This window comes from Dasypus novemcinctus, chromosome 17 (genome assembly GCF_030445035.2).
Source record: "Dasypus novemcinctus isolate mDasNov1 chromosome 17, mDasNov1.1.hap2, whole genome shotgun sequence".
In the NCBI taxonomy this organism is placed as follows: domain Eukaryota; kingdom Metazoa; phylum Chordata; class Mammalia; order Cingulata; family Dasypodidae; genus Dasypus; species Dasypus novemcinctus.
In genome coordinates, this window is record NC_080689.1 from 8,399,136 (window position 1) to 8,418,013 (window position 18,878).

General features: G+C 40.2%; 1 protein-coding gene across 4 annotated transcripts in view; it reads left to right on the forward strand.

The window, feature by feature from the left end:
- IL1RL1 (interleukin 1 receptor like 1) overlaps positions 1-18,878 on the forward strand; it is a 36,342-nt gene that overhangs the window by 1,498 nt on the left and 15,966 nt on the right. Inside the window, exons 2-4 of one of the 4 annotated variants that reach the window (XM_004460407.4) lie at positions 524-616; positions 17,916-18,087; positions 18,560-18,770. In XM_004460407.4, coding sequence (XP_004460464.2) covers positions 18,027-18,087; positions 18,560-18,770 — 272 coding nt within the window. In that variant the 5' untranslated portion in view covers positions 524-616; positions 17,916-18,026. Of the gene's footprint in view, positions 1-521; positions 617-1,712; positions 1,793-17,014; positions 17,105-17,915; positions 18,088-18,559; positions 18,771-18,878 lie in introns of those variants that run through there. The other 3 variants (XM_058278252.2, XM_058278254.2, XM_012525894.3) reach the window with 3 other exon arrangements.

An 18,878-nucleotide genomic window follows, 5' to 3' on the forward strand; every position in this document is an offset into this window, starting at 1 on the left:
AATACTCCTGCCTTACAATTCATATCATTAAGATGTCAAGAGATTTAGAAGGAGAGATAGTATCATATCTCAACTTCCCACTCTTGCAGAAAGAATCATTTACAGCCCCTCAATAACCCACCCTAATTTTTAAACATATTCAGATTGTTGAAATTTTCTGTTTAAATTACAACCTTTCAGATTTTACATTTTCTGTTTAAATTACAACCATTTTCAGATTTGTAAAACACTGCATTATTTTTTTCCTTTCTTTTCATAAAGTTTTAAGTTCCCTTGGGAAGAAGTGAGTCTCATACTTCACTTGCATTTCTCTCATTGTGCCTGACACAATGTTGGACAAATCAATAAATTCTGTTTCATTTCTGGTGTACTTGTATTTTTACCACTACTCTAGTACTCGGAATGCAAGATAGATGGCCTTACTATGCAAAAGCATGCACCATATAAAGATTGTGTCATATTTAACTGCTTCTACCATCATTTTCTTGCTGTAGATTTTAATCTTCTTGTGTGATAACCATAGATAAGGAGAAGAAGTGATCTGAAGCCATGGACAGTGCTGTGATCTTGATACAAATGCAAGAGGAGAGAGAAGGAAGACAGACAGGTAGCACAGGTAGATTTTGTTATTGATATGATACAACTGTGTATCTGGATATGGTACATGTTATTGATTGTTTCATCTTTTCAAAGAAATCTGGAGGTTGTGTTTTTGTTTTGTTTTGTTTTGGCATGGTTGTGGAGATGGAAGAGGAGGCATATGTGATGGAGAGGATGTACTTGGTATTCATGACTTTGGCTGGCACCTTACATAGGATTTTAATTCAAAGTTGCAACAACATCCTTTGCTCCCAGGGTTTAGAGAGGTTGGGGGATTTGTCCAAAGTCATACTGCTGATAAGCAGGGAAACAAATCTGTTTCTGAAGTTTGTGCTCTTTTTACTATATTACGGGGTCTTCTGGCTGATAGCACATCCTGATCACTTGAAATTCACAAATGTTTTGGAAAAAATTACCTAGATGGTAAAAGCTGCTTTATTCAGAATCCTAAAAATTGTAACACATGTCCATACGTTTTTATTACAACCATCTGAGACTGGTCACGTGGTACAATATGGAAAGAATCCAGCTTTGCAGGCTTTGGGTTCTGGCTTTACATTGTACTAGCCATGGCCTTGGCTAAATTACTTAGCCTCTCCAGGTCTCCTGTAAGCTCTGAGAATTGCGTGAGATAAATGGAGCAAAATCATTGCACAAGAAGCCCAGCATCCAGTAAGCCCCCCAATGTGAAGCTTTTCAAAGTCTTGAGATTGAGGCATCAGCAGTACAATTTGCTGCAGAAATGTGCACTGTTGCTCTAATAACTGGAGCTTTGGGGAAGTTATGCTAATGACCCGCTTTAAGGATAGTGATCAGCCACCTAGATGGAGTCAGGAAGCTTTTTCTAAGAAAGTCACCCAACGGGGAAGTAAAATATCAAAGTAAAGTTGTGATGCTTCTATATATGGTGATACTTTTGAAATTGGAATTATGTCTTCATCAAAGATCTCTCAAACGGAGGAGAATGTGGTCAAAATTGCCTCTGACATTTGCTAACAGCACAATTCATCAGGTTCAGCTTATCAGTAAGTTGGTTCCTGTGTTTTTAACTGATAAGGAAAATGGGAGGTTTTTAAAGAGAGGGTGGCTGTTGTATTTAGCACAGAGCTATTGGAGAAGTTGAGTTCTAGAGTTCACAAACTCTGTTGGAAGGAGGTTGAATAAGAAGGAGCTCAAGCACAATTCGCTGATGGTAAGTGCATTGGGGATGTTTTTCAAAAATACTTTTATGTCAAAGGAAACAATGTTAAAATAAAAATTTAGGTTGAAATAATTAATATTAATGTTTGTCTATAAGAAAAATAGTATTAAGTTAATTTTGCCAATGGGAAGACCAAGTTATAGATTGAGGAAGTCACTCAAAGTCTTGTTGGTGTATTATGGAACTTTGGTTTACCTTAGAGAAACTATCTGGTTAACGATATAAAAGAAAGAGACTTTGCGTCATACATGCATAGTGCTTCTGTTCCATAATTACTCTTTCTGAAAGTCACTAAAATCCAGAAGTGGAATCTATCCAGATGAAGGACAAGGGAAAAGAAGTTATGATCTAAGGAGCTATAGGCCAAAAATGGTGAGGGAGAGGTATGTGGGATGGGGAAGCAAAACCAGAGCCTTTCTGGGAGAAGGAAGTATAGGGAGGAAAGCGATACAAAAAGGGAAGGAGTAGGGAGTCAATACTAACTTTTCGCCATTGTCCTTTGTGCCAGCTTTCATGTTCAGGTTGATGGTGCCAGTCATTTTCTCTCTGAAGGCTGCCCAACAAAATCAATAGGGTCAAACATGGCAGAGCTGGCCCCAAGAGACTTACCCACTAAGTGTCTATTTTGCCTTATAATTTCCTCCAGGAGGAAAGAAATAGGAGTTTTCTTTCCCTTTAGCTTTAGAAGTTCTCCTTCTCAGTCCTGAGGCCAAATTATTCATGCGTTATTGACTGACAATCCCTATATGGATATTGTTATCCCATTTTTTTTTTTTTAAAGATTTATTTATTTATTTAATTTCCCCCCCTCCCCTGGTTGTCTGTTCTTGGTGTCTATTTGCTGCGTCTTGTTTCTTTGTCCGCTTCTGTTGTTGTCAGCAGCACGGGAAGTGTGGGCGGCGCCATTCCTGGGCAGGCTGCTCTTTCTTTTCACGCTGGGCGGCTTTCCTCACAGGCGCACTCCTTGCGCGTGGGGCTCCCCCACACGGGGACACCCTTGCGTGGCACGGCACTCCTTGCGCGTATCAGCACTGCGCATGGCCAGCTCCACACGGGTCAAGGAGGCCCGGGGTTTGAACCGCGGACCTCCCATATGGTAGACGGACGCCCTAACCACTGGGCCAAAGTCCGTTTCCCTGTTATCCCATTTTTGCTAATCCATATATACCATGATTTGAAACAGGAAGCTCAAGAGTTATGCAGACTTGTATTAAATCCCTGTTTTAACACTTATTTGCTGCATGCCTCTAGGCATCTTATCTAACCTCTTCAATTCTCCGGTTCCTAAACCATAAAACCAGCATTTTAGCACTAATACCAAGCACAGAAGGCGGTTACTAAAGATTAAATGGATTTAAATTACTTAGCACAGTACCTAGCTCCCAGCAAGCCCTTAATGTCAGCCTCATTATTGTCACTATTTTATTCCTTCCTTACTCTGATAGTGTTTATCCTTGGGCTCCAATCTTGGTTGAGTTTCTGGAAATCACTTCTCTTGCCTGCCGTTGCACCTGCTACCCTGCTAAGCCCTAGCCACTTCCCTCCTGCAGATCGTGGGGCTGTGGCTGCCAAATGTAACAGAATCTCTGGCGGGACATGTGCCTCTGTTCTCGAACGGGCTGTTTGGGTGAGGAAGGGTGACCATAAAGTGTTTCCCTAACAGAACAGCTCTATGTTTGGGGATGTGGCCCCACAGTTCAATCAGACACGTGATGGCTTTGGTCTTTGGACACCTGCATCTTCCGTAGGAGAATCTCGCAGTTGTGTCCTTCACCGTACTTGTCCTATGATCGTGAGGGTCTATATTTCTCTGCTCTCCCTGCCCTCCCCCCATGCTTCCCATTTTTCTAAGAGTGCAGATGCAGACAACTGCAAAGAGAGGGTCTTGAAAGATTTGGGTGAATGCAAGCCAGGCTGGCATAAGCATTGGAGGCAGATGCACTGTGGTGGGAAGGACATACGATGGAGCATCTGAGCGGTGGTGATTGTGTGAGCATGGGAGGTGCACGTGTGTGTTTCTGTAGCAAGGTGCCAGATCAGGGTGCAGGAAGCAAAGCTCCCACAGCAACCAAGAGCCCAGTTCCTAGAAGGGGGGTTGGAAAAGGCTGGGCAGGTTGTCCTGATTCTGGGCAGAGGTTGAGGATGGGCTCAGGCATAGGAGAGAATGGAGAAATGGTGTGAGAAAGGGATCCTGCGCTAGGGCTGGGGAAGGCTCCAGTGTGGTGGGACACGACACCCTAAGCACACTTGTTAAAAAAGTTGCAGCAACAACAGCAATCATTTACTGAGTGCTATGGTGAGGATGAAGTGCCAGACCCTGTGACTGGTGCTTCCCCTGCATCACGTGGCATAGTTCTGCTGCTAAGTCTTATAAAATCCTGATCTTGCTGACTCAATACTGTCCCTTTTACTACTGCATGCTGATGCTCTGTGGGGCCTCTGGCTCACCACAGCAAGACTGAGTATAGACCCGCGAGTGGCTGGGTTTGAGTCTGCAGATACACTGCCAGCCTTGGTGAGGACAGCTCAGCTGTGACTGGGACCCCCACGTGGAAGGGACAGTGCCCTGACGGAAATCACATGCGTAAAAGGTGTCCACTTAAATGGAATAGAGCTTTCGCAAAAGGATTCTAGCCTATCCCTGAGGTGGGCAGATCATCTTGAATTTCAACAACTGCAGACTTCATAGGAGGTCGCGTATGTCTTCTGACAACTTCCTTGAATGTGATTCTGGCATGGGTGTCAGGCGCCCTTTTTGAGTGCACTAGCTGTGAATCAACACCTACCCGGTGCCTCGCTCCCAGAAGCCTTTTCATAGCAGCTGTGATGAAGGGACTGAGGACTGGCATCTCTGCCCATTCAACCCCATCCCACCCCTAGGTGGCCAATATGAAGGTCTGTACCCTGGGGAAAAGGAGGGAGACGCAGGCGCACCCTGGACGTGGGGTAGCTCTCCCCAGTCTTCACTCTCCCTAGCCACCCTAGGACCAATCAACTTTTTCTAAACATCCTCTTCACCCTGGGCCTTTAGTTGGCCAGAAAATATCCCCAACCCTCTGCTGGAAGCTTGGTTGAAAGCACTCCAGACCTCTGAATCTCTTCAATGCATCATCAGAGCAGTAACCTCAAACTCTAAAGAAAATCACCATCCTCTTGACTCCCATGTTCAGGAGACAGAAGTTTCCTTAGGTTTTCCCACTCTGCAAGGAGAGATAAATATAGAGATAAATGAGGGCATTCATGCCAATTCTTCTCCTCGAGCAGGGTTCTGATAGATTCTGGGTTGTGAAGTTCAAAAATGCTCTATCTTCATCTCTAATCGTCTTTCTTTGAGCCGTGGTTCCTGGAAATTTGAGCTTCTTTGTCTCCTGACTAGTCTCTGTTAGATCGTTACTGACGTAAAAAACAACTCTTAAAGACACCAGAGAAATTGTTCTATAAAGGATTCTCTATTAAGCTAACTCCTATGTAAAGTGAACAATCTTTTCCAACTGTGATCTACATTGAGATATTTTTAAACGCTAAGACCTTCTTAAATCAGGGTGACCAAACATGTAGCTTTTGAATGGATTTGGTTCCTCATTTCATTGAGTGCATGTTTAGGAACAAATTAGAGATTCAACTTAAAAATGACTCCTTTTGGTTTTTCCATTTTCTCCATTCTTCAGACTATGTTTACTGCCATTTGAGTTCTCCCCTCTTCTCAATCTGCCAGTGATAGTTTGTGCGTCCAACTTCTGGACTGAATCCAGGGCAAATTCACCCACCTCCTATGGCTGTTATATTTCCACCTACATAATAAGAGCAACCTTAAATCTAACATTCACATTAACAAAAGAATTTAATTCTTTGAAAATATTTTTGGAGAGAAAATTAATCATGGATGCTTTCCCAATAATAAACCATGCATTTAATTTATTCAGAATAATTATTGAAGACTACTCTGGGAATATATCAGTGAACAAAACAGAAAATATACATGATGCCTGAGTCAATTATTCAGTAGGTTTGTAGGTGGCCTGGCCAGCTGTGAGGGCTGGGAGAAGGGGTGCATGGTTGATGTCTGAATATATTTGGAAAGCAAATCCATTTGTTGATGGATTGGCTGTGATGCATTTGTGAAAGAGACGTGTATAGGATGGCTCCAAGGTTTTCATCTGTGCAGTTGGAGAGATGGAGTTGCCATCAGCCAAGATGAGAAAGGCTGTAAGAAGAGCAGATTTTGGTGGGAAGAGTGGTTTTGACAGGTTTCTTTTGAGATGTCTATGATACAGGTAGTGGCAGTGGCAAGAAGGCAGGAGGATTTATCCTACTCTGAAGTTCAGGGCAGAAGTCTGGATGGCAAGTTTAGTTTTGGGAGCAATCAGCCTATAGATGGTGTTTAAAATCATGAAACAATTTGTTTGGTTGAAATCACTTGGGGTGTGAGTGTATAGGGAGTAGAAAAGAGATTCAAGGAATGAATCTTGAAATGGTTGGAAAAGAGATGAGAAGGAGCAGCCAGTGTGGTGGAAAGAAGCCAGGAGAGTGAAGGAGCTGAAGAAAGATGGAGGAGAAATTGCTCAAGTGGGATGGATATTGCTGATAGCTCAGGTTAAAGTGTGCATTTAGCAACTTGGAGATAATTGGTGATATTGATAGGAGTGTAATGCCATTCCAATCTTGACTAATTAATAATGAAATTGAAATTTAAAGAAATGAATAAACAATGCCATGGTTCCCAATGTGGGTTCTAATTCTATAAGGTTATTTGCAAAACAAACAAAATATAGCAAAAACAAGTTGTTGTTGTTTATTTTAACAACTATTCTAACAAAATAGTTAAAAATAAGTAAAGGAGTTTGGCAAGTTCTGCATGTTTTATCTTCTTTGTGATGGAAAGCACTGGTATATTAAAAGATCTCAGGAGCCCTTGGGGAATAGAATATATTCCAACTTGTTTGACTTCATGTTTCTCAATCTATTTTTTAAACTGAAGACCCTATTAATATCCCATGAAGTTCATCTTTCATATAATACATTTTGGAAACACAGATGTTCTATAATCACAAATATATCTCCTACCCTTTTGCTAGTGATGAGTACCCACTGCCACAGCTTCCTATAACAGAACTCTTTCTTTTAACAGATATGCTTTGAGAGATCAGTTATTTTTTAAAATTTTTATACAAATTTTGTCAATGAGTATCACTGTTACAGAGTCACAAAGAAAAACAATTAAAAAGGAAAGGAAGGTGCAATGAAAAAGTGTCAAATATTAGCCTTTATATTTATAAATACATTTGATGAGGGAATAAAATGGTATATGTAGGTATGGATTTACAGATTGTGCTTTCATAACCAACGAGTATTTGCCAATGACACTCTACATGTAAGTTAGCATGCTAGGTTCTGTAAAGTGATTCAACAGTTATAAGGCAGGATTTCTTCCCTTAGAAAGCTCATGGTTTTTACTTGGTTACCATTTTTTCTCTCTCCTTTTCTTCCTTTTTTTCCCTTTCATTTACTTTTCTCTTTCTTCTGTCTCTTTTACCTTTTTGTTTATTAAAATGTAGAAGGGAAGTTTTTCAAAGTAAAAGTGACTGATGAAATGTCAGCGAGTCAGCTTTTGTCCTGCATTATTTTCTTTTGCCCCATGAAGAAAAAAATGCAGAGCACACACAAAAAAATAAAAATAAAAACAAACCCAAACCAAAATGTTTTATGTTACACAGCAAAACCACATTGTACTGCTTTGGTGTTTGTGTATTCCAGTGTCATCTTTAAGGTAGAGGTGTTAGGCAACTGGGCTGGATCATAAACTCAAGATTGCTTCATGTTAGATTTAAGTACTTCTGTACTGTTTGACATACTGAAACACAAATTTATCTTTTAAGGCAAGGTAAATACCTCTAACCCAGGAAACTTTTACAGTGAAGATAAGAAGTTGCTGTATTCTACCCTCACAGCCTCTCTGCTTGCATTCTTTCAGACATCTCATCTAATCTCATAGGTTTAATTTCATCTATACATGGACATATCTCACATTTATATTTCTAAGTCCAAACCTGTCTTCTGAACTTTATAACCTGTTATCTCTAGGTATATGTCTAATAGATATATCAAACTTAATATTTCCTAAAGTGATCTTCTCTTATCCTAAAATTTGTTCCACCTGCAGTCCTCTCCATCTCAGTAAATGGCAACCCCATTCATCCAGTTGCTCAAGAAAAAAACAAATTTCAGCGTCACCTTTGACTGCTCTCTTTTTTAATACCTCATATCCTATCCATCAGGAAGTCCTTGTCTGTTCCTATCTCAAATTATATCCAAAATCCTTCGTTTATTCACCATGTCCATGTCCACATTCTGGTCCAAGCCACCATCTCTCTCTCTCTCTCACGTGGATGATCAGAATATCCTCCTAACTTGTTTCTCTTCTTCATCACTTTTCTCTCTGATGGTGTTTTCAGCAAGAGAATGTTCTTGTTAAAACATTGGATCAGGTCAGGGCACTCCCTGGCTTGAAACCCTTTAATGGTTTCCCCATCTCACTGGGTAAAAGCCCATGTTTCCAAGATGGCTCTCAAGGCAGTGGATGATCTGGACTCTGAGACCACTCTGACCCCCTCTCCTACTCTGCTCCCTCTTAGTCCACTGAGGCCACATGGTCTGGCCTCCGTGCCACTTCTCAAATACACCAGGCATGCATCTACATCATGCACGTGTCTACACCAGAGCCTCCACTGCGCCTGGTCCTTCTGCCTGGACTGTGCTTTGGGTGTTGATCAAAGACTGCCTTTCTAGTTGGCCTTCCCATCGTCCTGCCTGAAATGGTACTCCTCCAACTCTCCTTGATCCCTTCCCTGCTTTATTTTTCTCCCTAAACATACACCATCTAAATTCTTTTATATGCACTTTTTACATATTTCAGTTGTTTATTGTCTTTCTCCACTGGGATCTAAATCCCATCAGGACACTCATTTTGTGTCCCATTGTTGTGATTGGTACATTGCTGTACCTGTAATATCTGAAACAGTAGTTGGCACATAGTAGGCCCTCACTGGGTGCCTGGTTCAGCACCATGCTTTGACAAGCTCAGTTGATGCAGAATTGGTATCTATTTCCATGCTAAATGTGAAAACTCTGTAATACTTTCTCACCCTTGCTTCAGTAGCCACTGCCCCAGGACCTCCAAATACCCTCCATGGCCTTCTCCTGGGACTGCCTCACATTCTCAAAACTACCCTGGCAGAGGGTGGCTCAGGGCCAATGCATTGCCGCTGTTAAAAATTTGATCATGATCTCTATTCTCACCCCAAGACATGGGAAATAGGCCTGATTTCTCTTAATCTGAAGAAGAAACATTGAAAGAAATTCAGAAAGGAAGCTTATCTAAATGTTTTGTGGGGGGAAAGATTATTGAACTAGTCACAAGACAATTTGTTCTTGGGCTCTTTCCAAAAATACAGTGAGTTCCTATACTGATAATTTACTGTGAGAAGCTTAATGGTAAAATATTAGCAAGTAGATATTTTCTGTGGTATGACAGATCCCAGAGATAAATTTGGGTCCTTTGACTTCAGTACAGTGATATTTCTATTACATGTGTGAACAAATATGACTTTATATTATTTTATTTTTTATTGAGAAATAATTAAAATATTATTGAAAGCACTGATCTTAAGTGTTCAGTTCAATGAGTTTTGATAATTGTATATATCCATGTAATCACCATGCAAATATCCTATCCCTTGACATCCAAAATCTCACAATTCCACAATTGCAAATACATGCTTTCTTATTTTCAGCTCAATAAATTAGTCTACTTTCATAGAAGTATAATCACACAGTATATACTCTCCTGTGTTTGGTTTCTTTTGCTTGGCATATTTGCAGGGGTGGGGAAGGCACTTTATTTTTGCTTATTTTGGGAAGAAAAACAACAAAAACCTCAAACTTATAGAACATGGGACTTTGGGGATTCACCCATGGTTTATCAGTAGTTCTTGTCTTTATTTTATGAGTAGTTATTCATTCCCTTTCCTTTATAAATTGTCCTATGGACGGACACATGGATTGTTTTCAGTTTTTGGTATTGTCAATAGAGATTCATGAACATTCTTTTATAAAGTGTTTTATGGGCATATGTTTCCAATATTCTAGGGTAAATACCTAGAAGGAGAATTGTTGAGTCATAGGGAAGATGTTCTATAACTTTTCATTTTGTTTTGTCTACTAAATGACTGAGATATAACGTACATGCAATACATGATTTATGGGTAAAGTTCAATGTGTTTTGACAAAGTGTACCCTATGAAACCATCATCTCAATTAAGGAATCATCCCATAAAGTTCCCTGATGCTTTTTTATGGTTAATTCACCCTCTCCTCTCCCAGCCCAGGTAATCACTCAATAGCTCTGTGGTTCTAGAATATTATGTAAGCATGATCATGCAGTGTGCACCCCATACCTGACTGGTTTCACTTAATAGAATCTTTGTGAGTTTCATCATATTGCCTAATTCAGTTCCTTTTAGGGGCTGGGTGGTGTTCCATTGTATGGAAAGAAATAATTTACCCATTTATGTGTGGATGGACTTTGATGTTTCTAGTATTTGCCTATTAGGGATCAAGCTGCTATGAATGTTCACGTACAAGTCTTTTTGTGGTATAAGTTTTTATTTCTCTTGGGTGAATCCCTATGTGAGGAATTTGTAGGTCATATGGCATATGCTTAGCTTTATAAGACACTGCTAAACTATTTTCCAAAGTCATTCTATCATTTAATACTTTCACTAGCAATACATGGGAGTTCCAGTGCCCTCATCCTTGTCAACACAGGTATTGTTGGTCTTTGTAATATTAACCATGAAGTAGAATCCTGTTGTAGTTTTAAATTGTATTTCTCTAAAGTCTGATAATGTTGAATTTCTTTTTCACATGTGTATTGGCTATCAGTGTGTCTTCTTTTATGAAATCTTTTGTCTTTTTTGGGGGGCGGGGGGGTGCCATAGCCAAAGGGGTGCTGGTGCAAAATACCAGAAATTTGTTGGCTTTTATAAAGGGTATTTATTTGGGGTAGAAGCTTACAGCCACAAGGCCATAAAGTGTAAGTTACTTCTCTCATCAAGGTCTGTTGCCACGTGTTGGAGCAAGATGGCTGCCGAAGTCTGCAAGGGTTCAGGCTTTCTCCTTCCCTAAGGCTCCGGGGTCCCCGCTTCTTCCAATATCAGCTGTAGGCTGGGATAAGTCTCGTCTCTTATCCTGAGCCTGGGGATTGTTTCTCTCTGGGCTCAGCTGCTCTGCTCTCTCCACAAGGCCAGTTGTAAACTATCAGGTGAACAGCTCATCTCTCTTCCCGGGGCCCCTGTCATGTCTAATGGAGCCTTCTCTCTTTCCTCAAGTATCTGCTTCTCTGTGTTTTTACTTCCCAGGGCTCCAGCATTAAAACTCCAAACTCTGTTCTCTGTCATGTCTTTTCTCTGTGCGTCCTCGCCCACCCAGGGGGCAGAGACTCAACATCCTACTGATGTGGCTCAATAAAAGCCTTAATCATAATTTAATCAAGAGTGAAACCTCTGAATCCAAAACAATTTTATGTAACCACAGGATCAGACCAGTTCACAAACATAATCCAAAATCTATTTTTGGAATTCATAAATAATACCAAACTGCTACAGGGGGTGTATTTTGTCTTTTTAATATTGACTTATAAGAGTAATTTATGAATTCTAGATACAAGTCTTTTGTCAGATATAATTGGGAATATAATCTGAATCTGTGACTTGGTCTATTCATTTTTTTCCCCCAAAGATTTATTTATTTGTTTGTTTGTTTATTTCACTCCCCTTCCCCCACCCCCACCCCAGTTGTCTGCTCTCTGTGTCCATTCGCTGTGTGTTCTTCTGTGTCCACTTGTATTCTTGTCAGCAGCACCTGGAATCTGTGTCTCTTTTTGTTGTATCATCTTGCTGCATCAGCTCTCCGTGTGTGCAGCCCCACTCCTGGGCAGGCTGCACTTTTATTGCACGGGGCGGCTCTCCTCATGGGGCGCACTCCTTGCGCGTGGGGCTCCCCTATGCGGGGGACACCCCTGCGTGGCACGGCACTCCTTGCGCTCATCAGCACTGTGCGTGGGCCAGTTCATCACATGGGTCAGGAGGCCCTGGGTTTGAACCTTGGACCTCCCATGTGGTAGGCAGATGCTCTATCCATTGAGCCAAATCTGTTTCCCTTATTCATTTTTAAATGATGTCTATTGAGGAATAGAAGTTCTTAATTTTGATGAAGTCCAAGTAATCATTAATTTATTTAATTTTAGTGATAATTTCATTATTATAACATTATATTAATCTTAAAGTCAGACTGTGTAAGTTCTCCAACTTTGTTCTTATTTTTTTAACATCGTTTTGGCTATTCTAGGGACTTTGATTTCCATACAAATTTTAGAATTCTCATAGAAAATATAGATTCTAAAGCTGGGAAGATAAAGTCCACACTGGCCCCAAGATAAAGAAAGAGGATCATGAACTAACTAAAGGGAATCAAGTGTAGCGCACAAATGGATTCTGTGGAATTAGTAGCAGAGACATTAGGTAATGATGATAAAATTTTAATCTCCAGATTTAGCTGGAATTTAGTCATTTTACGTATGCAGACACTCAGGCCTGCTGGCTCCTTCCCCCTGTTTCTCTGCCTACAACATCTTCAGTCCACAGAGCTCCTGTGGCCTGCTCAATGCTCACCCTCTTTGAGCCCAGGGAGTTCCCATAGAGCCTTTCAAAAGTGATTTAGGCCTTACTTTACCGTGAGATAAAAAGAAAGAGTGAGATGTGAGAGCACAGTAGAAGGAAATATTGCTCCTATTCCAGGCCACATACAAAATCTTTTTCCTTCCCACACCAAGAGTTGTACCAGTTCATTTAACAAATCTTTCTGAGTACCTGCTTTGTGCTAGGCACTATTCTAGGTAGATGAGCTATATCAGTGAACAAAACTGAAGAAAACATCTCCTGAGGTACGTTCTAGTGGAGAGAAACAGAAAATAAAAAATAAATGCCAGAAATAAGTAGAATGTTGGCAGGTAACAAGTGCCCTAGGAAAAGATTGGAGCAGGGTAACATTATAAGGAATTGGAAAGGGGAACATAGCAAGTCTAAACTGAGCAGTCCTCTGGCTGGGAAGATGCCATCTGAGCATGAATTTTGAGGAGGTGAGACAGTTATCCCTGAGGGGACTGGAAGGAGATTTGCAGCTAGAAGGAGCAGCCAGCACAGAGACCCTGAGGTAGGGGTGTGTCTGATGTCAGAGGCTGGAGGACAGGATGTGGCCTCCGAGAGGAGTTGGTCGGAGGCGGTGTGGGCTCAGAGCCTGTGGCCTTGCAGTCACTGCGCGGGTTTGGCTTTTACTCTGGATGAGGTGGGAAGACAGTGGAAGATCCACCTGACTTGACTTGGGTTTTAACAAGATCTCTCCAGCCTCTCTCTTAGAAATAGGCTAAAGAGGGGCAAAGGTAGAGAAGGGAGAACGATTAGAAGCCAGTGTTAAAATCCGAGTAAGGGATGATGGCGTCTGGGCTAGGAAGATGGCAGTGGAGGTGGTGAGAAGGAGTTGGAGGTAGGCTATCTTGAAGGGGAAACCACTAGGATGTCCTGGTGGATTTTGTGTTTGGATATGCGGGAAAAGGAAGAGTCCATCATAAATGGAGAGTTTGGGCCTGGGCACGTGGAAAGATGGAGGAATCAACCACGGAGATATGGAATCCTATAAAGAACCAGGATTTTCTTAGAAGGAGGGAGGTGAGGTAGGGTGGGAATTCAACTTTAGAAGTATATATTCTTTGTTAATTCCAGTTTGTCCTTGAATATATACCAGTTTTGTTAATTGGAGGAGAAATTTGAGTGAAGGCAAAAAGGAAGATGGAGGCAAGGAATCTTGAGCACCCCTAGAGTTTGGAGTGTGACCAAGGATCAAAGAGATTAAGTGATTTGCCCAAGGTGATACAATGAGTTGTTGGATAAGCTGGTTTCCCCAGGTGCCGGCCAGGACTGATAATGCCATACCAGTGCTGCCCCCACTGAAGACTCTCAAGACATTTCATAAGGGATAATGGAAGTGAAATGGCATGAGAAATGCTTTCTGATGAAATGGGAAATAAATTATTTCCTGCCTGCTTATTCTTGTGAGATTTACTGAATTGAATCTGACCTCAATTAAGTTTATATATTTAATGTGACAAAAAATTTCCTGGCTTTTGATATGGATTTACAGTAATACCAGGTCACAGACAGTTCTGGAACATTGAAATCTTGTATCTTGTACTGAACTATGAAACCAGCCAAGATAAATGAACAAGTTTTACAAAAAGCTTCTAAGTTAGGAAATATTTGAGCGTCACTTTCCAAATGCCAGAAGCTGGCTGGTATTCTGGCAATGATTTTTTTTTTTTCAGTGAAAACATCAAAGAAGAAGATCATAAATAGGGAAATGCAAGATTTCACAACTGAAACCCCAAAGTCAGGAAAAAAAAAAAAAAAGGACAAATTACATTGGATTCTATCAGGTCAATTTTGAAAATTAAGAAGAGTTATGAGAAGCCTTAAAAAGAGGGTGTTATCCAGGGGACCACAAGCAGACACTGGAAGCTTTCTGATTAATTTGGGACAAATTCATGGCTGCTCAAAATCTCTTGTTTTGTTTATTTATTAGAAGCCCTTGCTTTTAGCATTTTGCCTTGTTAATTTGCTATAAACTACCATACTTCTATGTTCGATGGTGTTGGACTAGTTAGAAACCCAAAGTGACAGATATAAAATGAGAGAAGACCTAGAAATAGTTTAGTTCTCTATAAATAAGATGGCATAAGGGAATCAGACTAGCTTATGTTGTTTAAATACTCAATCACAATTTTAAGAAGGAAAGCTGGTCTATTTTCTCTTTTTTAGTTAATATTAATACAGAAAAAGCCCTGGCTTTGGTTCAGCAAGTCTGGTTTCAAACTCCACTGCAACTGGGCAAGCTTGGTCAAATCATTTAACCTGTTTGATCCTTGGGTTTTATTTTAATCTGTAACATTTGAATAATGTTGATGATAAGTACCACCCAGGATTGTACTTTGAATAAAAGGTCGTAATTGTTGAATGAATGGATGGATGACCTTATCACAATAATTAGACTTTGTTCAATGCTTTTGCGAAATTTCAGGATTATGATGTTAAAATTCTGATGAAAACCACATAAAAACTAAGTAGCCAAAGCAAAAGTGGTCTCATTTAATGAATAAATGCCCTAATTTAATAAAATAAAAAATGATGTTTGGGGATACCAAATGTAAAACAATTTCAGGTTTGTATTATTTTATCCAACAAACCCTTTCATGCCACAGGTAGTGTTCTAAGCATTCTGGCTCCTGATCCTGCATTCTCAATGGCGAAACTGGCAACATGATCTTGATATAGCATCAGAACTTCACAACGAGGCTGAGATAGCAATTCCTTGAACTTACAATTAAAGGTCCCTTTGGTGAATCCCCAAATGGTGCAGGCTTGGTGTCTCTTCCTGTGGGAGCCCAAATTTGATGCCTGAAGGCTACGAAACCCACATGCAAATGGGGATGCCTGCCCAGGAGCGCTCTCTAGCACAGTCCTGAGGAGAGGGCTGTAGTAGCTCAGCTCAAAAAACTGACTTACAATATGGTTTTCCCGGGGCTTCAGCACTTCACCTTCCACCTCAGGTGGCAGAGTACCTTAGTGAGGTGTGGGCAGTATTTGGAGCCAGCCAGCTAGGGTTCAAATTCTAGAGCTACCTCTCAGTGATGTTATGACTTGGGCAAGTTGCTTAACTCTCTGTGCCTCTGTATCCTTATCTGTAAGATGGAATGGTGATAATAGTGCCAACCACAGTGAGTGGTTGTGAGAATGAAAAATGAATACCCGTAAAGTACTTAGAACTGCACCGGGCATGTGGAGGGTGCTCTGTAAGGGTTGTGGAAGCAGAGATAGTCAATGATCATGTATGAAAGGCCAGGACTCAGTAATAATTTTGGAAAGGAAAATTTATTAACGACCAGCTGGGCTTGAGGACTTTCTTTTTCAAAAACCTGAGCCCTGAATAGGATTTCTGAGTTCCTTTTATACAGAGGATGTAGGAGTTGGGAGTCAAATGGTGCTTTGTTTGAGTACTAGATAAACTTGAATTAACACATATTCCCCACATTCCCAGGAAGCTTGAATTAATGTATTTACTTTGCATTCTCCCTGAATATCCAAAGTCTATAGAGCAGATATCACTTACTTGGCTTTCCGGGACTGGAGTGGTTGGCATAGTTACGAAAGGTGCGGCTGCAGTTCTTATTGTCTGACACACACAGCCCAGGTTATTTATGAAGAAATACGCAGCCCCCACATGTAGCCCATATCCTAAGGATTAGCTCGTATTTATTATTATTGTACTGCTCTGGAGTTAGTCCTCAATTTCTTTTGGGGATGCAGCAACCTTTAAAAGTAAGTTGAACTTACTCATAATAAAGTCATAACAACTATGCATAGCCACAACCAAATTTTGCTTACCATTTGTTTTACATTTAGTGCGCAAGTTGAGGGTTATGCTTTCCTTTGCCATTCCCCTCAGGTAACCTTCTTATCCACAGCTTCCCTCTGTTTCTGTGAACTCCTTAGAAAATCTTCCTTTGTTCATCCAAATGGAGAACACCACAGGAATTTAAATCTAGGAACTGGAATCTATTTTTGGATATGAGACTGTGTTAAATTGTGGACCATAAATAGAGTATTTCTAAGCCCTATAAAATCCCGCTTACTTCTCATTGCTGGATGCCTTTTGTGCTTTGGAAACTCTCCTCACCAAAGCTGCCCAAACTGGCTGACTCCTGCAAATTACTGTCTGCCCAACCAGGTGTCAGGAAAGATCTAGAAAGGCAGCCTCCAGGTGCCCCAGTTTAAGAACATTTAGAACCAAAAATGTAATATCAGGGCAAAAAAGAACAAACATTCAACTGGAGAAATTGATGCTGAACTGGGAAATTAGTTGATTACTTCCTCGAAAGAGATTATTCAATGTTGTACTTATGATTAAACATTTATGTACTAAGGTCATGGATTCTTATTACATGATTCACCCCTAGTTCTGAGCAAGTCAAGGGTGAGTGGGATAGCCAGTGGCGGGATATCTTTGAGTGTCTCTCCTATAAAATAAAAGAGCATGTGTCTGCATTAGTAGTCTAAAAGGAAGGAGCTAGAAGAGCCAGAAGCTATTCTTAGCTCAGCCATCGACTTGGAAGTCATCCCCTCTTGTTCCTCAGTTTGGGTAAGCAACAACGGTTCATCTACATTTATAATAGATATTTTTTCCATAGATGTAATAAGAAAAGTATCAACAATTCCTATTTAGAGAAAAAGTGCTTTCTTGAAATACATTAAGTATTATTGTGTTTATTCTTGTATTTATGTATTTCTATCTAGGTTCCTTGCCAACCCTGACTTTTTAAGGGAAAAATGTATGGTCCAGTGATTCTTTTGTTGAAGGGAAAAAGAAAAGTATTTAATTATTTTTCACAACTATTTTTAGAAAGCCTTCAGTGGTCTTGGGGAGAGTCCCAGACAGGGACACATTTTTGAGATTGCAGGTTACAGCCTCGGGCAATCACTTGAAGCAAGCTTTACACCTGACTGAGCTACTCTGTGATGATTTATTTGCATGTGTGCCCTGTGTGTGTGCATGGGTGTGATGGCTATGGGTACACGTGGTTTTTTATACAAGCAATTATGACATTGCCTTTTGAATTTGATGATTTTAACCATTTTCCAAACTAGAAATTCATTTTCTTTACTCTTAACTTCTTTCACTCCATTTTCACGAGACTGCTGAAATGTAATTGTGAAGTTGCATGGCCATTGTGAGCCCTGCAGGACCTCAAGATTCAGTGGGGGTAAATGTAAATGATGCTGGGGCTCTGTTGTTATACATATTTTACTCAGTAAATACTTGTTGATTGATTAATGCTCCTGGGAGGTGTTGGACAAGTAAAAAGCATGGCTGATATAGTTTTGCTTGTGGTTTTGTATGATTTAATTTTTCAGTGGAAGCACTGACTTTTCTTTTCTTCTCTGTCTTTTAGAGTGCATCTTCCATCTCCTAGAAGAGACCTCCATCATCAGAAGTCACCGAATCATCTGCAGTAATCTCAACAATCAGTTACCAACACTTGTTCTTCTTAGATAAACAGATAATGGGACTTTGGGTTTTGGCAATTCTAACAGTTCTTTTACATTCCACAGTTTCTCAGTTTAGTAAGTACTGCTTTTTAACTAAAAATTTAATTTTTAAACATTAAATAATCTCCAAAGAACCTTTGGCTTGTTTTAAACTGCTTGCTTCTAGTTCTTCCAGCAGAATTATAAACTGGAACATTCATTTTTGCTCTACAGTCATTCTTCCTAAAAATGTCAGAATTTTAATTTTAAATGTTCAAATACATCAGAATTTGAGAGTTGTAGTTATTTGTTGGCATGATAGATAAACCTGACTGCTTTTCGATAAATGGTGTCAAGGATTTCATTCTGAATTAATTCATTAGTCCGTGGAACCCAATAGAACATTTCATAAACGATCTTCATCATTTATTTATTCTTTTCCAGTTGAAGCATTGCACAGTATGACCAATTTCTAAATTTAGTTCTAGAAGGAAATATTTAGAATGCACAAATTATGTTCTTTGTATGATCATTGTAGGCAGGATAATATTTATATTTTTATTTGCAGATAGAACATACTGGGGCTTGGAAAATGAGGCTTTAATTGTGAGCTGTTCTGTACAAGCAAGAGATCTGTACCCTGTGGATTGGTATTACTCAAAAACAAATGAAATTATTACTACCCAGGAAAGAAGTCGTGTATTTGCCTCAGGGGAACGTCTTAAGTTTCTTCCAAGCCAAGTCAGCGATTCTGGAACCTATACTTGCACTAGCAGAAGGTATTGTCTAGGCAACCATCATAATCTTTGCACCTGCTCCCTTTTAATAGTTGCTGGTCTGAGCTGCCCCTTACTTTCCTTCCCTTCCCAACCCTTTCTAGAACAGTC